Here is an 18,989-nt window from a genome sequence, read left to right on the forward strand (position 1 = left end):
ATGATTATATATTACGAGTCATATTTTTTTCGGCGGTCAGTGTCAATATGCAGTGCTTGCTGTACTGTATGCGTATACCTTTCTTTTTACACAGTACTGCAGTTCCCTTAAGCCAGTTAGATGTTTCACCTTAAGAATTTCGGCATACATTTTTAATGCCGCTGTACACGGCGTGTGTCACTTTCTATAAGTTAATGTCCACCTGGCACAGAGAATTTCTTAACAGAGCTGAAGAAGACTCGTAGAAAAAGACTAAAACTTTGTGACTAAGAACCACTTCCATATTTGTCCAGAAAAGAAAGTAGCACGGGGTACAACACTTCGGGGTTGTTCATGGCCACGTTAAAATTGAAGTGCGTATAGTCCGGGTCATCGATGAAGTGGTTGATCTTTACGCGGGGCCCCAGATCTTCTAGCAGTTCTCGCACATTGTCCGGTGGCACGAATTGGTCCCCGCGGCTCCAGAAGATTCCCACATCAGTCTTCACGTTATCTATGTTGTACAAGCCCGGCTCCTTCTGCGCAAAACGATAAAGTAAACAAAACATGATTTGAGGTAATCGCTGTCACTGTTGACATCAGGTCGAGACAGGTAGAGATCTTTCGATAATTCACACCAGTGACTCGATTAGTGCTTTATTGTTACAGGTAAAGTTTCCCCAGCGCTATCTAAAGACGCGCACCGGCTATAATAGAGGGAGTGTGTGAAACGTCCGGTCCGTTCACTATATTTATGCGTGCATTTTTTTTTTTCACCTTTGTAGAACTTCCTCTCTTTCGCTAACATCCAAACAATCCCGTAGTATTCAAGCTGGGGCTATCTTATCACCGCAAATTTTCAAAACCCAATCTCCTTTTCTTCTCATAAGATTAATCTGGCTATCCGTAGGCCATACTGTTTGCTAAAGTCTCCTACCTAGGCCAGAGCTCGGCATATTGCATATATCAGCACTGAATTGCTGCGAAGGAAATAGTGAACCTAGTTCCAAATAATAACTGACAAGTATTGAGATAAGAGATAACAGAGCATTCACTGATGAATCCAGCACAGTTTTAAAGCTACTTCAAATAGATTTAAGGAACCATCAACCACATCGCAAGGTTGATGCATGAACAGCTCTAGTTCTTTTCGAATGCCCTATGAGCAATTATTACAAGCCCACTACACGCTATGATGCCCCACCCCACTCGTGCAATACACAGCGTAGAGGTGCTGCCAATTGTTGGCAAAACCCCTCACAACTTATTATATTTCCTTACTCCATGCACATAAAACAACTGGGGGCATCGAATGCGACGGCTGGCAGTTATCTCCGGTGATATGTACAGCCTCTTTAAGAAGTTCAGAGCCCATGACATTTGCTCTCGAGCCACAAAGCGCGGCTCATAATGCATTCGCGCTGTTATATTTTGTCCACCTGAAAGATAATCTATCCTCCTCTCTAGAAAGGATAAAATTTCAATGAACTTGATGGAGCCACTCTACTTGTTCTAGAAGCAAAAATCGCTGGCTCAAACTTAAAGAAAGTTGTACATCAGCTGGCTCAAACTTAAAGAAAGTTGTACATCAAGAAGACAGTATTTTTTTTCTTTGGTTACAGCAGGTGTCATCCCACTTAGAAGAGAACAGTATGCGCCGATGACTCTTTTCCTTACCTGTAACATCGCCGTCAAGAACTAACATGCATATGGCGTATAACTAAGGCTTAACGTTTCTGGTTAGTTTTTGATTGTTTTTCAAACATTTTCTTGCATCATAAAACTGCTAATAAGCAGTGTTTTTCTTTGTGGTAGAAGCACAGATTACAGGTTAAAGCAAGCGTACAGCTAGCTGTCAGCAGCAGGGATTTAGGTTGGCAGATGAGATTAGAAAATATGCAGGTAAAGTGGCAGCGACCTGCACAGGAAAGGGCTTGTCGGAGGCCTACAAAAGAAGCCATCTTCTTGCGCTGGAAGCCGCGAAATTGATCACAATTAACTTTAGTGGTTATAAAAGCATTGTCTTCAGCATGCAAGCTAGAGTCCACCGACAAAAAAAAAAGGATTATACAAGCACGTTTGCACGAGCTAACTCATTACTTCGTGATCGCAAAGGGTTTGCTGGTGACGTCAGCGTTCAAGCTCTTCAGCGCCTCTTTTGAAAATAGGGAGTAATAAGAGCTACTGTTTTCTGCCCAAAATTAGTAGTAGGCTATCCCGCAACTTAAAAGATCTGTCAACAGGCCGGAAGAAATGTGTTTCAGACTTAGTGCATTGAAGCGTAAGTTTACTACTTTATTCTTTAGCCTCGATAAAGCGAACTGGGTTTTGAAATTTACTGCTTCCATGAGCACTGTTCTCAAAGAACCCACCTTTTGTAAATTATCGCTTCTCTCAGATCACTGCAACTATTATTAAGTTTCATTTAGAAAAATTTGTTGCGCTTCATGGAAAAGGAATCATATGCAGACAGTGCCAGCCGCCCTTGCAAAACAGTGCAACCGATTGCGCTTACAAATGCTCGTTTCAGGAGCGAAGACGCAGTGTTTAGAAATATGCACGGCCGAGAAATGTTGAGAAATGTATTCATTCCCGAGGCCGTACGCAGTGGCGGCAAGGTCGAAATAGAAGGAGGACGCAGAGATTCTAGAGAAAACTTAAGGAAAGCGAGCACGAATGACCTGCTCGTCGTCATGCTGACTGCAAAGTGCTTCCTTACCTGGCCATATATCGCCATGTTCTTTTTGGGTCCGTAGTCGAACTTTTGTGCCTTCTTTGACGTGACTAGCTGCCAAACAAAAAACAACACTTAGATTTTGTCTCCGTAATACAGCCTGTATTTTATTGCTCTTCGTGTGTGCCGCGTAGCAACAGCGGTTGTAGACGCATATCGACTGGGATTAAACGTGTAAAATGTTCTTAAAATGCACCCTTCGCCTTCTATTTTTGAGCATGGTAAATCAAGCGAGATTGTAAAATGACCGTATAAACATTCATTTGATCCTGTAGTGATGATATATGGTCGGAGCAGAGCCAAGTTCAAGTTCAAAATGCGGCCACGGGTATTCAGTGGCCACTGCCGTGAGTCAGCATCCTTATCACATTAAATCTCTTATAATAATGTTTTCACTAAATACGGGTCATTCATTCTGCTTCAGTATTATCCACTGCACTATTATACAGTGGTTCTCGAATACAATTAGCCACATGTGGTCCAAAGACAATAGTTAGGCTTATGTTGAAGAGATATCGCCTTGCACGCGTGACACTTATCCTGGCCACATAATTATCTCTTGGTGTATCTGCGCAAAAGATGCATTTAAATGCTTCAGTTGGCTGTTTCCTGGTTGAACGAGCATTATGATGATACTGCTTAAAAGTTTACAGACACCGAAAATTGATTAGTTTGTTAGTTGCAAGCTGCGTGTTCCTTATCAGGCTTACCTGCGCAAAATGCATGATGTTCTTTATCGAAGTTCCAGCTGGAATGTGACATAAGTAGACAGGCAATCTGGACTGGGAGGTGGTCAAGAGGCCGAAGTAACACATGAGAAGTAGATTCGCAATGGACTTGTACCAGCGCATATTGATCACTGCCATGGATTAGGCTCCATAAGCAGATTCGTATTATCGGCTGCAGCCGCTCGGATTTCGGTTTAAAACAATATTGAACATGGCGAAGAAGACAGGTATCTATAACATTGACTAATCGTTAATTATTTTGTTCCACTTTCAACATCCGTGCACTGAAGTTGTACGCATAACGCAGATTAGCGTACTCTAATGAGTAGGAGATAATTGCAACAAGGACAAGATTAGTGAGCAGACAGCATTTTGGGGCGCTTGCTTTCCTCCTCTGGTGAAAATTTGTTATCGCACTCGTCACTTTCTCCCGTTAGGCTTTCATGCCAGAAGCACATTCCGATATTGTTCGTACGGAAAGCTGGAGGTGAACAACCCGCAGGAATGACTAATAGATGAATGCAGGATGAGCTTGCCCATCCGATCGCTTTCATTCTGTTGCTAACAGCTTCGCTTCCTTGCTCGTCATGCAAGTTTGAGTAGCTTGCCAGGCTGCCGCCTCGGCAATTCTTGCAAGCGGGAGTAGCTGAATCTGCGTGGCGAACTGAATACGTGACGTTAGCTATGCCAAATAGAATTTCTGAGAGCTCTGTACCCTGCACAAATCTGTTTAAAGGGAAAGTATGCAAGCATCTCCAGTGATTATGCCAATCACATTTTCATGGAGCCTTGCCTTCGGTTACGGTGCGGTAGTTATTAGAGAGTTTTAGCTTACCGTGATCCGCGATCCGCTACCGTGAACCGCCACCGCGCGTTCCACTGCGCATGCCCAAACCCCCTCGACGCGGATAGATGGCGCCACATACTGGATGTCCGCACATGGACCTGCCGCGTCGGGACCAATGAGCTTGTTCACCCCGCCCACGCACGGTAGAGGGTCACCATGGCGGATCGCGGATCACGGTAAGCTAAATCTCTCTATTAGCTCCATAGCTGAAGGGGGCTGACGTGATAACGCAGGCATAACCGCCTTGTCTCGAAACTAAACATCAGAAAGTATTTCTTTCTGCCAGATAGCTTAAGTGGGTTCAGAGAAAAGTACTTCCCCGCCCCTCTGACTCTGCATTAATTCTATCGCACACCCCGAGACATTTTTTTTGCTGTCTCTTTTGACACATGTGAACACTCTTCCTTAGTTACGTGAAACATACACGCCCCTTAAAGAATGTTGGAAGCGAGTGCTAATGTTCAGTTACTAGTACGTCAAAACCGACATGTGGAAGTATTTGGCTCGAACTTGACCTGAGGCATTTAGTTGTTTTTCTTCTACAATAAGCAATTACATATCAGGGAAAAATGCCTAGATTATAGTAATTTCACGAGTGATAAGCATTACAGATTAAAACGAAACAGATCACTTACTGTTTCATATTTTTCTATAAATATAGTTTTTCTGCATTTGTGTATTAAGCAGTGTTTTGATTTTGTTCTTCCAATTACCTCCTAAAAGACCCGACAGCATTACGAAGAACATATACTTATGCACTGCCTCTGTCTGTCTAAAGACACGGCCTATCAGTCGGTTTTGCTTTCAAGTTGCCAGAGGGGCTTTTCTAGCAAGTACGCTGAAAAGTTGTGTTCCCAAGAGTGCTGGGGACAAGAGTTTCAATCGCATGAATAATTTCTGAAAACTGAGAAGTACGAAAAGGTCATACTCACTGCTGTAACAAATGCCAAAATATCATAACATGACACGTGCTTGTTTAAACTGGCTTTAAACTTATCGCAGCTTATAAAACTACATGTGAACATATTCCAAACAAATGGAAACAGAAAACACAGCACCACGCAAAAGTTAGAAGGCAATGAAGTGCGCACATTTCAGAACAAGCATGCACATTAGGAAGGTAAACAACTCTGTTCGCGTTCATATAGTTATTTGAAGTTTTGATAATCTATTCCGAGCTTGCCTTTGTTCTGAATATCAAGTTGTGTGTCACCAAATAAGTAGAAAGGTGAAACTATTTCTTGTGCCTTACACTGAGACCTGGACATGCCTTCTGCATTCATAAAGAGTGATCAGTATCCACTCTACAATGTACTGTGAGGTGCTGCTGTTTTACACACACTGGATACACAACAGTATCGATAGCTGAAAAAATTCGCAAATATACGAGTTCCTTCTTGTAATTAATTAAAGTAGTTTTGTTTTTACTCCGAACTTGAGGAAGGAGCAATTCAATTTAGGTCAGTAAGTTGTCAGGCAATTCGGTTGCACATAGACACAACCACCACAAGAGAACACAACTAAGTCTGAGCGTTGAAGAAGTGAGTTTAATCAGGTCTGAAATTCTTGACACACCGTATCGAATTCGGTTGTTAAATTTATGGAGTAAAATGGACGTACAAATCGTCAGTGACGACAAGGCGATCGCCCTCCTTAGCGAAGATTAGCTTCTTTTAGGAAACTTACTGCTTCATTAACGGAAAGATAATTTAAGATCATCAATAATTTGAAACTACCTTCAAACAAGGACGTAATGCTGAAACTGCATCTCACCTGGTTGACGTACTTCGATCCCAAATTCATAAAGGTATCACCAACCCTACTGCATATGGACCTAGTGGGAAGACCGCAAAAGGTCTTCAGGAATGACGACAGGAAGGACCCTCGGGTCATCAGCCCCAACGGCACGTGATCGTATGAGGAGCTCTGCAAAGACAGATAACATCCTTTAGATACGCCAAGATTTCGGTAGCAAAGCCTTCTGAGGAGTGCTATAGAGTGTTAAGAGACACTCATCTAGATATTAGTGTCGTTAGGTAGACAATATGCAGAACGAAAATTATTGTGAATAACAATCATAAGGCTCATCAGCGGAACCAAACTGCATGCAGATGTCGCAATATGATACGATAGTAAGGAGCCAAATACACGTCGCAAGCACAGCAGCATGCTTCACTCAGCTATCTTTGTCAATTTTGGCGTGATATGTCTGTTCGGTGTTTATGAAAAATGCTATCAATGATTAGACCATTTGCATTTAAAACTACAAGCAACTGTTTAGTTTACACAAAATTATTTTGTTTTAGCAGAACAATGAGCCCCGACATGAAACACTACGAAATATCTACACGGTTGTTAGACAATAGAGAGATTTAGCATACCGTGATCCGCGTTCCGCCACCGTGGCACTCTACCACTCGTGGGCGGGGCGTACAAGCTGATTGGTTCCGATGCGCTAGGTAAATGTGCCGGCATCTAGTATGTGGCGCCATCTATCGGCATGAAAGTGATCTGGGCATGCGCAATGGAACGCGCGGTGGCGGATCACGGTAGCGGATCACGGATCACGGTAAGCTAAAACTCTCTAATACTCGTCCCAATTTCCGCAAACAGGACCCAAGGTTGTTCATGATTACCGCAGTCTGAGACTTCATTGAGCGCGGCCCTTCTACAAACTGGCTACCACGAAACGTGGTTTCATTTTCCAACACTCCAAGTGATCAGTGACCGACCAGGAACGTTTTGGCAGCAGGGGCAAAAGTACTGAGCACCGCGACGTCCATGTGTGAAAGCTTGTTGAAAGGAGCCAGCCCAACGAACACTTTCACCTGCGCGTAAAAACAACGCCATCAGGAATGACTAGTGGACGACTTTTCATGCGTTCATCACGTGTTTGCTACCATTTTAATGCATTTAATTCCTGCACACTCTCTATATTTTATGATCAGCTTCTTATTTTTGTACTTCCAGTATTATGTCTCTGAAATTTTCAGAATAATCGCAATACTCAATAAAACGTTTAACCCTTGCCGCTACTGAAGCGTATGTTTTCTTCGGATACTAAATATATTGCATCAAATGCGAAGCTGCGATGACAGGAACACTGTGTACAGTGTACACACGTCTCTTAACACCTCGAGAGCTTATTACAGCTTGTAGTTAAAGAATATTGTACAAAGTAATCACGTTTACCTTTAGTTGTGCTGAGTATAGAGATTTTAAAATGTACCATTTGCAGGGCACCTGTTCATTACAGAATGGAGCCTCCATAAAAAATTCGGTACCAATAGCTTCTTAGTATTCATCTATTTCCACTCATACTGTTTGGCGTAGCCGCCTACTGTTAGCAGGCTGCGTTATAAAATGGTGACTGAGACTGTGTGGCTTGCAGCAGGTATCTAAAACATTCTTGCCTCTCTTTTTCTGTAAAATGAGCCGAGGAATATGACAACGTATATGCTGCATAATGATCACACTTGCTCTATATAGGTTACAACTTGAAAGCAAAAGCACCAGTTGCAACTATAACTTGTGCTAAGAGGCGCTTGTATCACTATAGTGAACAGTTATCTAAATGTGTTTTTGATATTTTATTCATGAAGCAAGCCACGGTAATCAAAGTTCTGGAGCTCATAATTTGATATGATGATTCGGTTTTGGATTACGTAAAGAAGAAAGATTTAATAGTAGACTACTTCCAGTCGCAAACGTGTTCCGTACAAGATTACTGGAGGCTTTTTTCCTGATATAAACCTTCGAGCTCCTTCATGACTTTAAGTTGATCTTCGGTACCACTCTTGCTACACCAAATGATAACTTGCTGTTTGGCGATACGCTTGTCGCTGAAATTGTTCTGGTACTAATTTTCATTTTATTTTGTTTTTTAATTGTTATTCTCGTAATTCTTATTCTTGTATCCTTCTGATTTTGCTTACATTTTCCAGCATAGTGTAAAATAACAATATTTTTGTTTCTTCCCTTCAGGATGTTGACCATAAAGGTGCAGCCTTGAAAGTTAATTCCTTCATATAATATGCCCCGACACTTTGGCTTGTTGCTGGGTCCTCGACGACTGAATATATTGACACGGATCTAATCCCGCACGCCGCGACCGAGTTTGATGTGAGCGAGAAGTAGGGCGCCGATGCACCGCGTTATGTGAGTGCACACCTACAATCACTAGGTGGGGCGAAATTTTTTGAGCTCTCAACTATGGTATCCACCATAACCTCAGTCACTTTTCGACGCTAAAGCAGTCCACCAAAGAGCTGCGGAATTCCAATGGACTGTCGGACTAGGAGGTCCACCCATCACAGCTCTAAAATAGCATTTTGGCACTTAACAAAGAGTTTTATCCATCCATTCATCCAGAAACGAACAGTCTAATTCAACGCAAGAACCGTACTATCACGAGCATGATGTCTATGTAGTCTGATGCAAATTACAAGAAACAATTGTCATACCATATATCGCCTATGCTTTCAATACTGTCCTTCATGAGATTACTAGCTCCACCCTGTTCATCTAGTTCTAAGCGCGCCCTCACGCAATACCAGGGACGCCATCCTGCTGTTTCCAGTCGTTTCTGTTGAAGACCTCTCGGTATAGCCACACACTCTGCATTGCCGAAGAAGCCCGCCGCCGTGATTGCATTCACATTGTTGTTTTTCAGAATCGCTAGAAAGCTCACCGCCGCCATGTCACTAACTCTAACTCCTTGGAGATTTGACTTGTTGTCGCGGCCTAAAAAAAGGTGAGGTTTGTATCAAAAGCTGCTGTGCCACTACGATGAACCCTCTGTCGTCATCGTCCAACTAAGCGAACTCAATCATTGCATCACGCGCCTCACGACAAGGGGTAATCTTTCTGCGAAAGGTGAAGCCATTCACTTTGTTCGTAAAAACTTTTCCATTGGTGCGACACTGTTTAACTCCCCTTGAGTGCTTTAGATGCATAGAGCGAAGTGTGATATCCGGAAAGACATGAATGGGGAAGATTAGAAGGATTAGGGAGCACGGTTCGCGCTGGTGCTCACACAAGTACTCAGCTCACCTCTGACGCTACAAACTTTTCATCTGATCCATATTTAGGAAAATAAATGAAGAACGAGTTGATCTACGAAACGGTACTCTGAGGAGCCATTATTAGCAGTGACCAAGAAGCATTTCCTAATGCTTTGCTTTTCAAATGGCGATATGGGAGGTGGGTTTTATCACTGAGGTATTTATTCGGAGAGCCGTTCAATGACTTGCGAAGAATGGGAATGTCAATCGAATCGAATGCCAGCTTACTCAGTAGCAAATATAAAGTAGCCTGGCTCTTTTTCTATTATGTTTGTAGGTATTTACGCACCACTCTGTAGAAATAAAATTTAGTTTATTAAGGTAATGAGCTTAATGAGAAAGGTGAAGCCATTCACTTTGTTCGTAAAAACTTTTCCATTGGTGCGACACTGTTTAACTCCCCTTGAGTGCTTTAGATGCATAGAGCGAAGTGTGATATCCGGAAAGACATGAATGGGGAAGATTAGAAGGATTAGGGAGCACGGTTCGCGCTGGTGCTCACACAAGTACTCAGCTCACCTCTGACGCTACAAACTTTTCATCTGATCCATATTTATTAGGAAAATAAATGAAGAACGAGTTGATCTACGAAACGGTACTCTGAGGAGCCATTATTAGCAGTGACCAAGAAGCATTTCCTAAGGCTTTGCTTTTCAAATGGCGATATGGGAGGTGGGTTTTATCACTGAGGTATTTATTCGGAGAGCCGTTCAATGACTTGCGAAGAATGGGAATCTCAATCGAATCGAATGCCAGCTTACTCAGTAGCAAATATAAAGTAGCCTGGCTCTTTTTCTATTATGTTTGTAGGTATTTACGCACCAATCTGTAGAAATAAAATTTAGTTTACTAAGCTAATGAGCTCATCGGGAAGGGTTTCGAAGTTGGGATATCAGGAACTCATCTGGCTTGGCCGTGGTGGTCATCAAAACTCATTAGAAAGAAGGGATCGGTTTGTCCTCTGTGTCCCTCCTATCATGCAGCCTATGGTATGTACTGTTTCGTCTCGCTAGATTTATTGTTACTGCAACAGCTATAGGTATTGCAGGTTTTGGTAATTTGGGATTGCAATACACGGAACTCGACTCTATATTAGAAAGATTTAGCTTGCCGTCATCCGCGATCCGCCACCATGACCCTCTATCGCGTGTGGGCGGAGCGCACAAGTTGATTGGTCTCGACGCGGCAGATCTATGAGCCGAGCCGACGTCCAGTACGTGGCGCCATCTATCGACGTCAAGGGGGTCTGGGCATGCGCAGTAGAATGCGCGGTGGCAGATCGCAGTAGCGAATCGTGGATCACCGTAAACTAAAACTCTCTTTTAAAGGTAAACAACACACCGCGAGCTCTCCTCTTGCAGTCTCCAATCACACAGACATGGCGTCAAGTTGAACGCCTACGCTAATATTGGCTCGGCAAAAAGACATCAGCATCAAGGACTACCAATCACCTTTTGATTGTACTCGGGTCTCTCGGATAGGAGCGTGAATAGGATGAGTGTTCCCTGCGACACGCCGATGTAGTGTATAGCCGTCGTCTCCGTGGCGTGCAGCACGTAGTCAATCTGCGCTGGCAAATCCAGCAAGGCGTGCTCATGGAATCTGTGAATGTGTACGCATACGCCACTTGTTTCTGCCCAAAGCATCGCCGTTGTGAATAAAGTACAAAGACACGCTGTCAAAAATATCGACTAGAGAAAGTTTTTTGCGGTTTTGTTTCTTTATTATCTTATAAATAGATTAGATTATTCGTTAGCGCGAATTTAAATGAGAATCTGCTTGAAGTCAAGGGTCTGTCGGAATCCCATCTGGTCACGAAGGTGGAAGACGTTTCGGCTCCAGCGCGGGAGTCTTGTTCACAATCCCCCCGGATTAGCAAGGCTCCCGGGGGATTGTTAACAAGGCTCCAGTGCGGGAGCCGAAACGTGTTCCATTTTCCTTTTTTAGTCAGTGCATTCCAGTCTCATCATGAAATTATGCGGTCTGTTGCTTTACCTTATAAATAATTTAGTTTAGTTGTCAGCGCAAAATCAAATTCGAGGAACGGATGGGGCGGAGCACTCACGAGAAGTTCCAGAAGGCCGACGATCGCTTCGATAGGATCTGGTGCTGTATGCCGTAAGTGCTTCCCCGGACGTTCCCCATCCAGACATCGTATTGGTGATCAGCCAAGAAGAAACCTGGGATGTTCAACTACTGCGCTAATTTTATTTTGCATTCAAAAGTGCAATAAATGAACTGGCCGATGGTCCCTAAGCTCGCTGAAATTAAGTTGTATTAGTGTGAATTCCGGTGTGTTTCGGGAGATTACTATTTTGACTTGGCATTAATTTAGTGAATTAAGGCTGAATTACACTCAAATAAAATTACTGAGGGGGATTTAAGTATTTGAATTGTATTGAAGAGGACCCCGAAGAATTAACGGTGTATTTCAATGGAATAAAAATCAGTAGTTTGATTGCGCGGAAAAAAGATGCATTGCGGTAGACTAGGCGTTTTTTTTTTTTTTTTTCTGGAGAATCACATTGGCTTTAGAGATAATTACGTCAAAATAAGTTCATAATTGAGAAATAAACGTGGGCTTTAGCTCACTGCCGTAGATCGAGAGTGCATTACAAAGCATTAAGTTGCAATAGAGGGTGACTGTGGATTGCTAAAGATTAGGCTTGGTTACGGTAAATTGTAGTAGATGAAGGTTCAATAAGATTGGGAGTGAGTAGCTTATAGTGTTTTGTGGTGAATTAATAGTGGATTCTTGTTAATTTCACTGCAATAAAAGTGGCCAATGATTACGCCTTCAAATCAGGCGAATAAACTTATTGCCCTCCATAAATTATTGCACCTTGCAGATAAAGTGAGGCACTGTGGCAAAAGCGTACTCGGTGTTGCACGTTAAATTTGGCGGTAGTTGTCCGCACCTGATTACCAATGCGAGGAGACTCAGCCTCCCATCCCTACTTACCAAGCGACTGCTTTGGGAAGTCCAGCACCCAGGAAGAGGAGTCGGCGATCAGGCCGCTCATGAGGAAGACTGGGTGCCTGTGGCAACCAACGCAGGGCTCCCTGCCGTGTGGTATCCGGTGCACTTCTATGATATAGCCGTCGCTTGTCACCACGCTATGGCTCTCAAAAGGGTACCCCTTGCTTGTGATAAGTGCCTCCTGAACGAAAAGATTACGCATTTTGTACGTCGTCTATAGGCTTCTATGGGCAGCTACGGCTAAACACGCGAATTGGTTACCATTCTTAAAGGAACAGCACGAATGACGTGGCTGAATGAGAAAACACATGGGAAGAGCATTAACTCACAACTCCAGTTTATTCACATATCCGCCTTGATTTCTCTGCCCTTTTTCTCCGTATATCGTGCTGTTACCACTGAGCCGATAGTCAGGTCGGGATATGCACACAGCGGGGATTTACAGTAAACCCTTCCTACCGCTACCCTCGAGGCCCACTTAATGACCACCAGCTTACAGAACAGCAACGAAAAAGCCCCAGACGTTTTCATCAAGTGATGTTTTCATCACGTGACGACGCAGAGGTTTCCTGCGAGAGGACATCCCTAAAACGTCCTCTACAAGCGGTCATGCTAAGCTGGGTCCCACTGAGATTTCAAGAAATGAAGTGGGGGAATAACCTCGCCCTCGATATCCAACCGCTGGCGTCTTGGATCCCAGAGCGCTATCATGAACGTGGAATAGTGCTAGTTATAAACAAAAAACATTCGCAACTGTGAGAATGCTAGAAAGACGGCTTACCATCCCTATTCACGGTAACTTCTTCATAACCCAAACTTACGCGTTCGTTGCCACATGTACATGAATGCACTCCTCACACGCACCCCCATTCTTTCATATACCAACCACACCATTTCCCGCGACCTTTACACTAAAGAAATGAAATTTGCTTTTTTCCAAGCACGTTTCAGCTAAATCCTCATTATCCGTACCTATCTACCTATTGTGGCGGTAATGGTTAGCTAGCTGACAAAACAACCAGAATTTGATACCTACGGTACAGATATCCTCAACGCTTAGGGCTTCGTAGTAATAGAGTTCCTTTCTCTCTTTTTAGGATAATGCTAGTTGTACACGTGATACCTTCGTCACTGCATTATTTTGACAAGCCGACACCTATATGCTACAGAAGGTGCAATCATGATCTTTGATTAAATGCAGAAATGTCATGCAATGCCATGCGTTCGAGCTTCTACGTAGTATGCATATATATATTGTGAGCGCGGTGCCCGAACTTTCACCTCTTTCACCTGTACATACTGGTCATCATCATCATCATTCACCGGTGTTCGGAAGATCGCGCGTAGAGTTCCAGATGCGCCTGCAATAAAGACATTTTTTCGTGTGGTGGCTCACAAAACGCGTAGAAGCTGGAAAGTTCAATCATGGGATCGCACGTCATTATTGTATAGCAATAGCCGTCTACGAGTCAGTCAGGGAAGCTGATTATATATCAGTTGTTCATTGTGAATGTGCGCTGTATGCTTATAAGTGCCCAACCCATCACCCTCAAAGGGAATGTATTGCAGCATCGCTGATTCCGTCACTTTATGGGCTTCTACAAGCACATTGAGTGGGACGGCCTATTGGAAGCGTTTACTTTCTGATGAACAACTGTGGGAAGTGTAGATATTCGGACGTGGTGGTTCATGACTACCGAAAAAATTGCTCAATATACAGGGGCTGGCAGGACAAAGGTATTATGTTTCAGTCCTGTCAGTACAAAAATTGGAACGATACAGAGAAGATTAGCATGGCCCCTGCGCAAGGATGACACGCAAAATCGTGAAGCGTTCCTGTCAGTCCGTATCGTTTGGGCTACATTCTTCCTAAAACTGAAAATACCATGCTCCGCAATAATATATGTGTGAATACGGTTAACCGCCTGAACCGACGACTCCGCAATGATATTTGTGTGATTATGATTACCTATCTGAACCGACGTAAGCAAAAACGGTCACGACCTACGAGTAATGTCTGTTCACCAGCGAGATTATGAGTTCCTCTACTATCCTTCTTGGCACTACCTTGTGGATATATTTCGTCCTCATTAGTTAACTTCATTTCCAGTTCACATCTATACTGATTCGAGGCCCTAACATCATACGGCCATTCCATCTGACAAAGCTACTGACCCCCATTTAGTGTACGATGCAGAGTCCCTGCGCAATGTTTTCTATTTCAATTTTAACGTTGCCATGCAAGATTTTCGAACTCCAATTTTTGTTGCCGCTGACGAGCTTAAGCGCAGACAGGGTGTGCGTGTAAATGTCACTAAAATTGTTAATATAAGTGCACCATTACCTTTGCCCTACATCAAAAAATGGTAATGTACTGAAAAGGAAGGGAACCAAGCAAGGAGATGCGATCTGTCCAACACCAGTTTAAATGTTTTTGAGGTGAAAACTTCACTAGGCCAAGTATAAACCCAAGTCGCCGTGCGTAGCATAAGGTCACACTGCGCATGCGCAAGACCGCAGGTGTTTAACCGGCGCGCGCGTTCGCTGCCACACGCCTCGCAACTCTACATCGCAGCAGCGCTTGATGTCATCACTCAACTATACATCTCGCCACTGTGCACGCCATCCTGTGCAACGGTGGGCGATATAACAGCGGCGCGTGCATTCGTTGGTCAGACCCGAAATGATTGACGATGCGATGAGCGAGCACACTTACTCGGTAGGCCAGCAGTTAAGACAAAGCTTAACTACATCCGCGTATCCCATGGTCGTGGCATGGCACAAAGCCGGCCGAACACGTGAATATGCAATCCGGTGGGCCAAGATGGTGGCCGGAACCCCAGTGTTCTTCGACCCAAACGGCTAAACAATGAACTTTGGATGCAACCAACGGGTGTACCCTTGTAACCATATGTAACATGTTACATGGTTACATGGTCTGTACTCACCTCTGGGGCTGAAACGTGGAGGCTAAACAAGAGGGTTCTATTTAAGTTGAGGACAACCCAGAGGGCTATGGAACGAAAAATGGTAGGGGTAACATTAAGAGATAGAAAGCGTGCAGAGTGGGTCAGAGAAATAACTAAAGTTACCGACATTCTAGTAGAAATTAAGAGGAAGAAGTGGACATGGGCAGGACATGTAGTGCGAAGAGAGGATAGCCGATGGTCGCTGAGGGTAACAAACTGGATTCCAAGGGAAGGAAAGCGTAGCAGGGGGCGGCAGAAAGTTAGGTGGGCGGATGAGATTAAGACGTTCGCAGGGGTCAAGTGGATGCAGCTAGCACAAAACCGGGTTAAGTGGAGAAATATGGGAGAGGCCTTCGCCCTGCAGTGGGTATAATCAGGCTGATGATGATGATGACATGGGTTTTGCTATGTGTAACCATGTGCAGTGAAGCTTTCGCGTAAACACTAAGTTTAACCAATGCTAAACTGCCAGCAATTTTGTTGGAGGTATTCGGAGAACTAGATTGGTAAGATATGTGGATAAAAGCAAACGAAGAATGTATTTCGATTTGCTGATGACCTTGAATTGCAAAGTAATCCAGGGACCCAACTGCAAAGCATGGTGAGAACTGAAAAGTGAAAGCTGAAATGTCAGTAAAAAAAAAATTTAGGAAGGCGTTCAAAGTTCGCTTCAATAGTAGGCACGATAGTGTGTGATCTCATTGCCTCATTGGTTGCTACTCTGATGCCACTTTGATCGCACCCGCTTATTGCATATTATTACACGATGTTGACGTTTAAACTTCGCATCTGTAAGGACACGGTGGGCCGTTTTCAAATGTTTAAGCACACCCTCCAAAGAAAGTGGCGCAAATGGAAAGACCAATAAGTAGCCAATTACGCAATTTCCACCACGCGCCGCGTAGACATGGGCACAACGGACGCCAAGCCGTCCGGCGACATTTACTTTCGAACCCGTGACAATGCTCCGGAACGTGCGACAGGCTTGATCTCCCACGCATGCGCCCCACTGCATGGCCCGATCTCCTCACGGCAAGGCGGCAGACGCTGACCCCAAGCTCTCGAAGGTTCGCGTATAGACTAACAGACCGACCAGGAGCATAGTTTCGAGAGTGCTGCGGTGTTTTCGCTCCCTCTGTGCTGCCCTTTCCCCTTCTAGAGCATTCGGTCACGACTATTTGAGAACGCGCCGCGGTGCGACCGCCGGTTCTAGGCGAGGCTCCGTCAGCGGATGAAAGCAGTCCCCGGATTTAGAACGAATCGTGCCAGGAGAGCTATGAGCTTGACTGTCAGCTAATTGGCGAGCCAACTCGTAGATCTGTGCGCAGTTTGAGCCGGTGTTTGTTATAGAAGTCAAGTATATCTGTCTCCTCTTTAGTAAAATTTCTTTGTTTACTTTGTGTTGCTATTGTTTATATTTCGTTTATTGCTTTAAGTTCGTCATCATTCGTCTCTCCGGTGGTCAACTACACGTTGCTCGTTAAATTAATGGGCAACTCGAAGATGTGCAGAAAAGAAGAAAACAACGAACATGTGCATATTGCACTCGTGCCTTTAAGTGCTTTGGCGATCATCGGAAGTTTGCTGATCGCCTTCCTCCGCACACATATGGTGTTTCGCTTCCGTTTCTAACGCGTATCTCGGCACACCACCTTTGCTTCAAGCGTCTAGCTTCCTCATACCAATCGTTCTCCGCCTTCTCATCATCCGCCTTACGTCATCATCATCCGTCATAGCCTTGATGGTCGAGGAGCACCATCACGACAAGGCACATCTTCAAACAAAGCCCCCGCTCTATTTATGACACACATCTGGTACAATGTCAGACATCTTTGACGCAGTAGTATCAGCCAGAGGTCCTCGCACATGTTCAATTTTAACTAAATACACACCAGATTATTTGTGTACACCATGCTGATTTCATTCGATAATCACCAATCACTACTCACTAACTAATCAGTGAACAAATCACACTATCAATCATCCCAATTGATTACCCAACATTACCTATATATCACTCTATACAAGAAGTATATCATTTTCGCGGAATCTTTCGACTCGACCTTGATGCGCTGTTTGCGGAGGTGCCATATCTACCTTCTCGAACTCGCATCAGGGCTTTAGTTCCGGTGGCTGCTGCATCGCATGACTGCTCCACTGAAATGTTTACACCGGCAGTATTTTTACTCCTCTTTGAGCGCTTTCTCTAGGACAGGGGTCCGGTGGTGGCTTTTCGGCGTCTCGAGCCCACCACTTTGCACGTAAAATTTGAGAACGCACTGGTAGCCCCAAAGCATTGTGAACACCATAGCATGTATGATCCCTTTTGCGTTAAGTACTTTATCGGTCCGTGCTTCGGTAAAACCATTCACCACCGTCTTTGTAATACATTACCTCACTCGATCCCATATCATCTTCTCTATTCGCCCCGCGCAGCTCGCGCTCCAGTACAGATATACTCATAGCCATTTTCACAGACAGCACAGGATTAATTGAAGAGATATGAGAGATATATGTCTTTGTCTTGCATAGGGCGTAGTTAGGCGAATGTTGATGCTAATTAAAATACCAATAATGACTCAGATTTCTCTTACTGTGAGTCCTTAGCCTCCTGCCACTTCAGGCTGGCGTAAATATGTACGAAAGCTCCTCCTCACTGGCAACACATCCGCTGGCTGTCTCTCAAAATGGTCTAGAACATTCAGAATATCTTCTGACGCCAACGTTGTTAAAGTTAGCTGAATAGGCTTAACTGCTAAGCTACCTTTCTACAACGAAAACAGAATGCTGCAAGCAAAAGCGTACCGTTCTGAACATCGCTGTTTCCTTGACTGTGCTAAGGCACTTCGTTTTCTTTTTAAACTTGGTTACACGTAGCTGGGGCAACCGGTATAAATGGTCTATGTGGTGCTGACACCCTTGCAATGCACTGAATGGATGGAATGGAGCACGGATGGGTGCATACTGCCTTCCGCAAGCACAATTTTCGGCGAGATCTTACAGACCCCCAGTATTGTAATGTACACATATCTCCAACGCGAGCGAGAAAAATCAGTTCGGACGCAACATCAGCTCCACAGTTACTGATAGAATGGAGTTCACGATGCCTGGCAGATACTGTGCTTCTTGCAGACCACAACTTTCAACACGCGAAAAATTTGTCTTCTGACTACATACGTAGTAATACCTCGTGAACCTTTAATAATCTTATCTTTTTAACAATACAACCACCTTTATCTGCCACGCACAAACGTGCACAACGAACCAGGCAGAAACTTTCACCTTTGCGTGCCACCCAAGTCGCCACTCAAATTCACGTAACGCGTGATAACCTTCCCCTGAGCTTTTTATTTTTTTCCCCTCTTTATGAGAAACAGTTGACCTGGACTGGACACTTACAATGTCGGTGCAGCTATCTGGATCGCGGCCGGTGTAGAAGTCGGTATGTTTCGTCGGCAGCTTCATAGCATCTATGAAACTCGCTAGAAACCCTACCACACAAAGCATACACCACATAGCGGGTAGAGTCATTGCCAAGCACTGCGGGCCGCTAGGTTGCACATGCAGAACAGCGTTGTTTTCGTACAAACATATTCGTGAAATCCGCAATACATCAGAGGCAGGCACATCCATCCCTACTCTAATACCTGGAATAGCAGCCATCCGCTTCATTCCTTTATGTCCCTGAA

General features: G+C 44.2%; 1 protein-coding gene and 1 non-coding gene across 2 annotated transcripts; one reads left to right on the top strand and one right to left on the bottom strand.

Moving 5' to 3' along the window:
- Positions 1–266: 266 nt before the first annotated feature.
- LOC146173176 (gastric triacylglycerol lipase-like) lies at positions 267–18,765 on the bottom strand. The gene is made up of 9 exons (XM_084585151.1): positions 18,700–18,765; positions 12,314–12,512; positions 11,417–11,531; positions 10,803–10,953; positions 7,021–7,116; positions 6,062–6,214; positions 3,424–3,495; positions 2,699–2,767; positions 267–518 (listed from the first exon to the last, which is right to left on the bottom strand). The coding sequence occupies exons 1-9, from the start codon at positions 18,763–18,765 to the stop codon at positions 267–269; spliced, it is 1,173 nt and encodes a 390-aa protein (XP_084441277.1).
- Positions 14,072–14,176, top strand: LOC146173177 (U6 spliceosomal RNA). The gene has a single exon (XR_014702411.1). It is a non-coding gene; the product is annotated as a U6 spliceosomal RNA (small nuclear RNA).
- Positions 18,766–18,989: the final 224 nt, after the last annotated feature.

The sequence above is a fragment of the Amblyomma maculatum genome, chromosome 11 (assembly GCF_055883805.1).
Source record: "Amblyomma maculatum isolate TAMU_Amacu chromosome 11, ASM5588380v1, whole genome shotgun sequence".
NCBI classification, from domain to species: Eukaryota; Metazoa; Arthropoda; class Arachnida; order Ixodida; family Ixodidae; genus Amblyomma; species Amblyomma maculatum.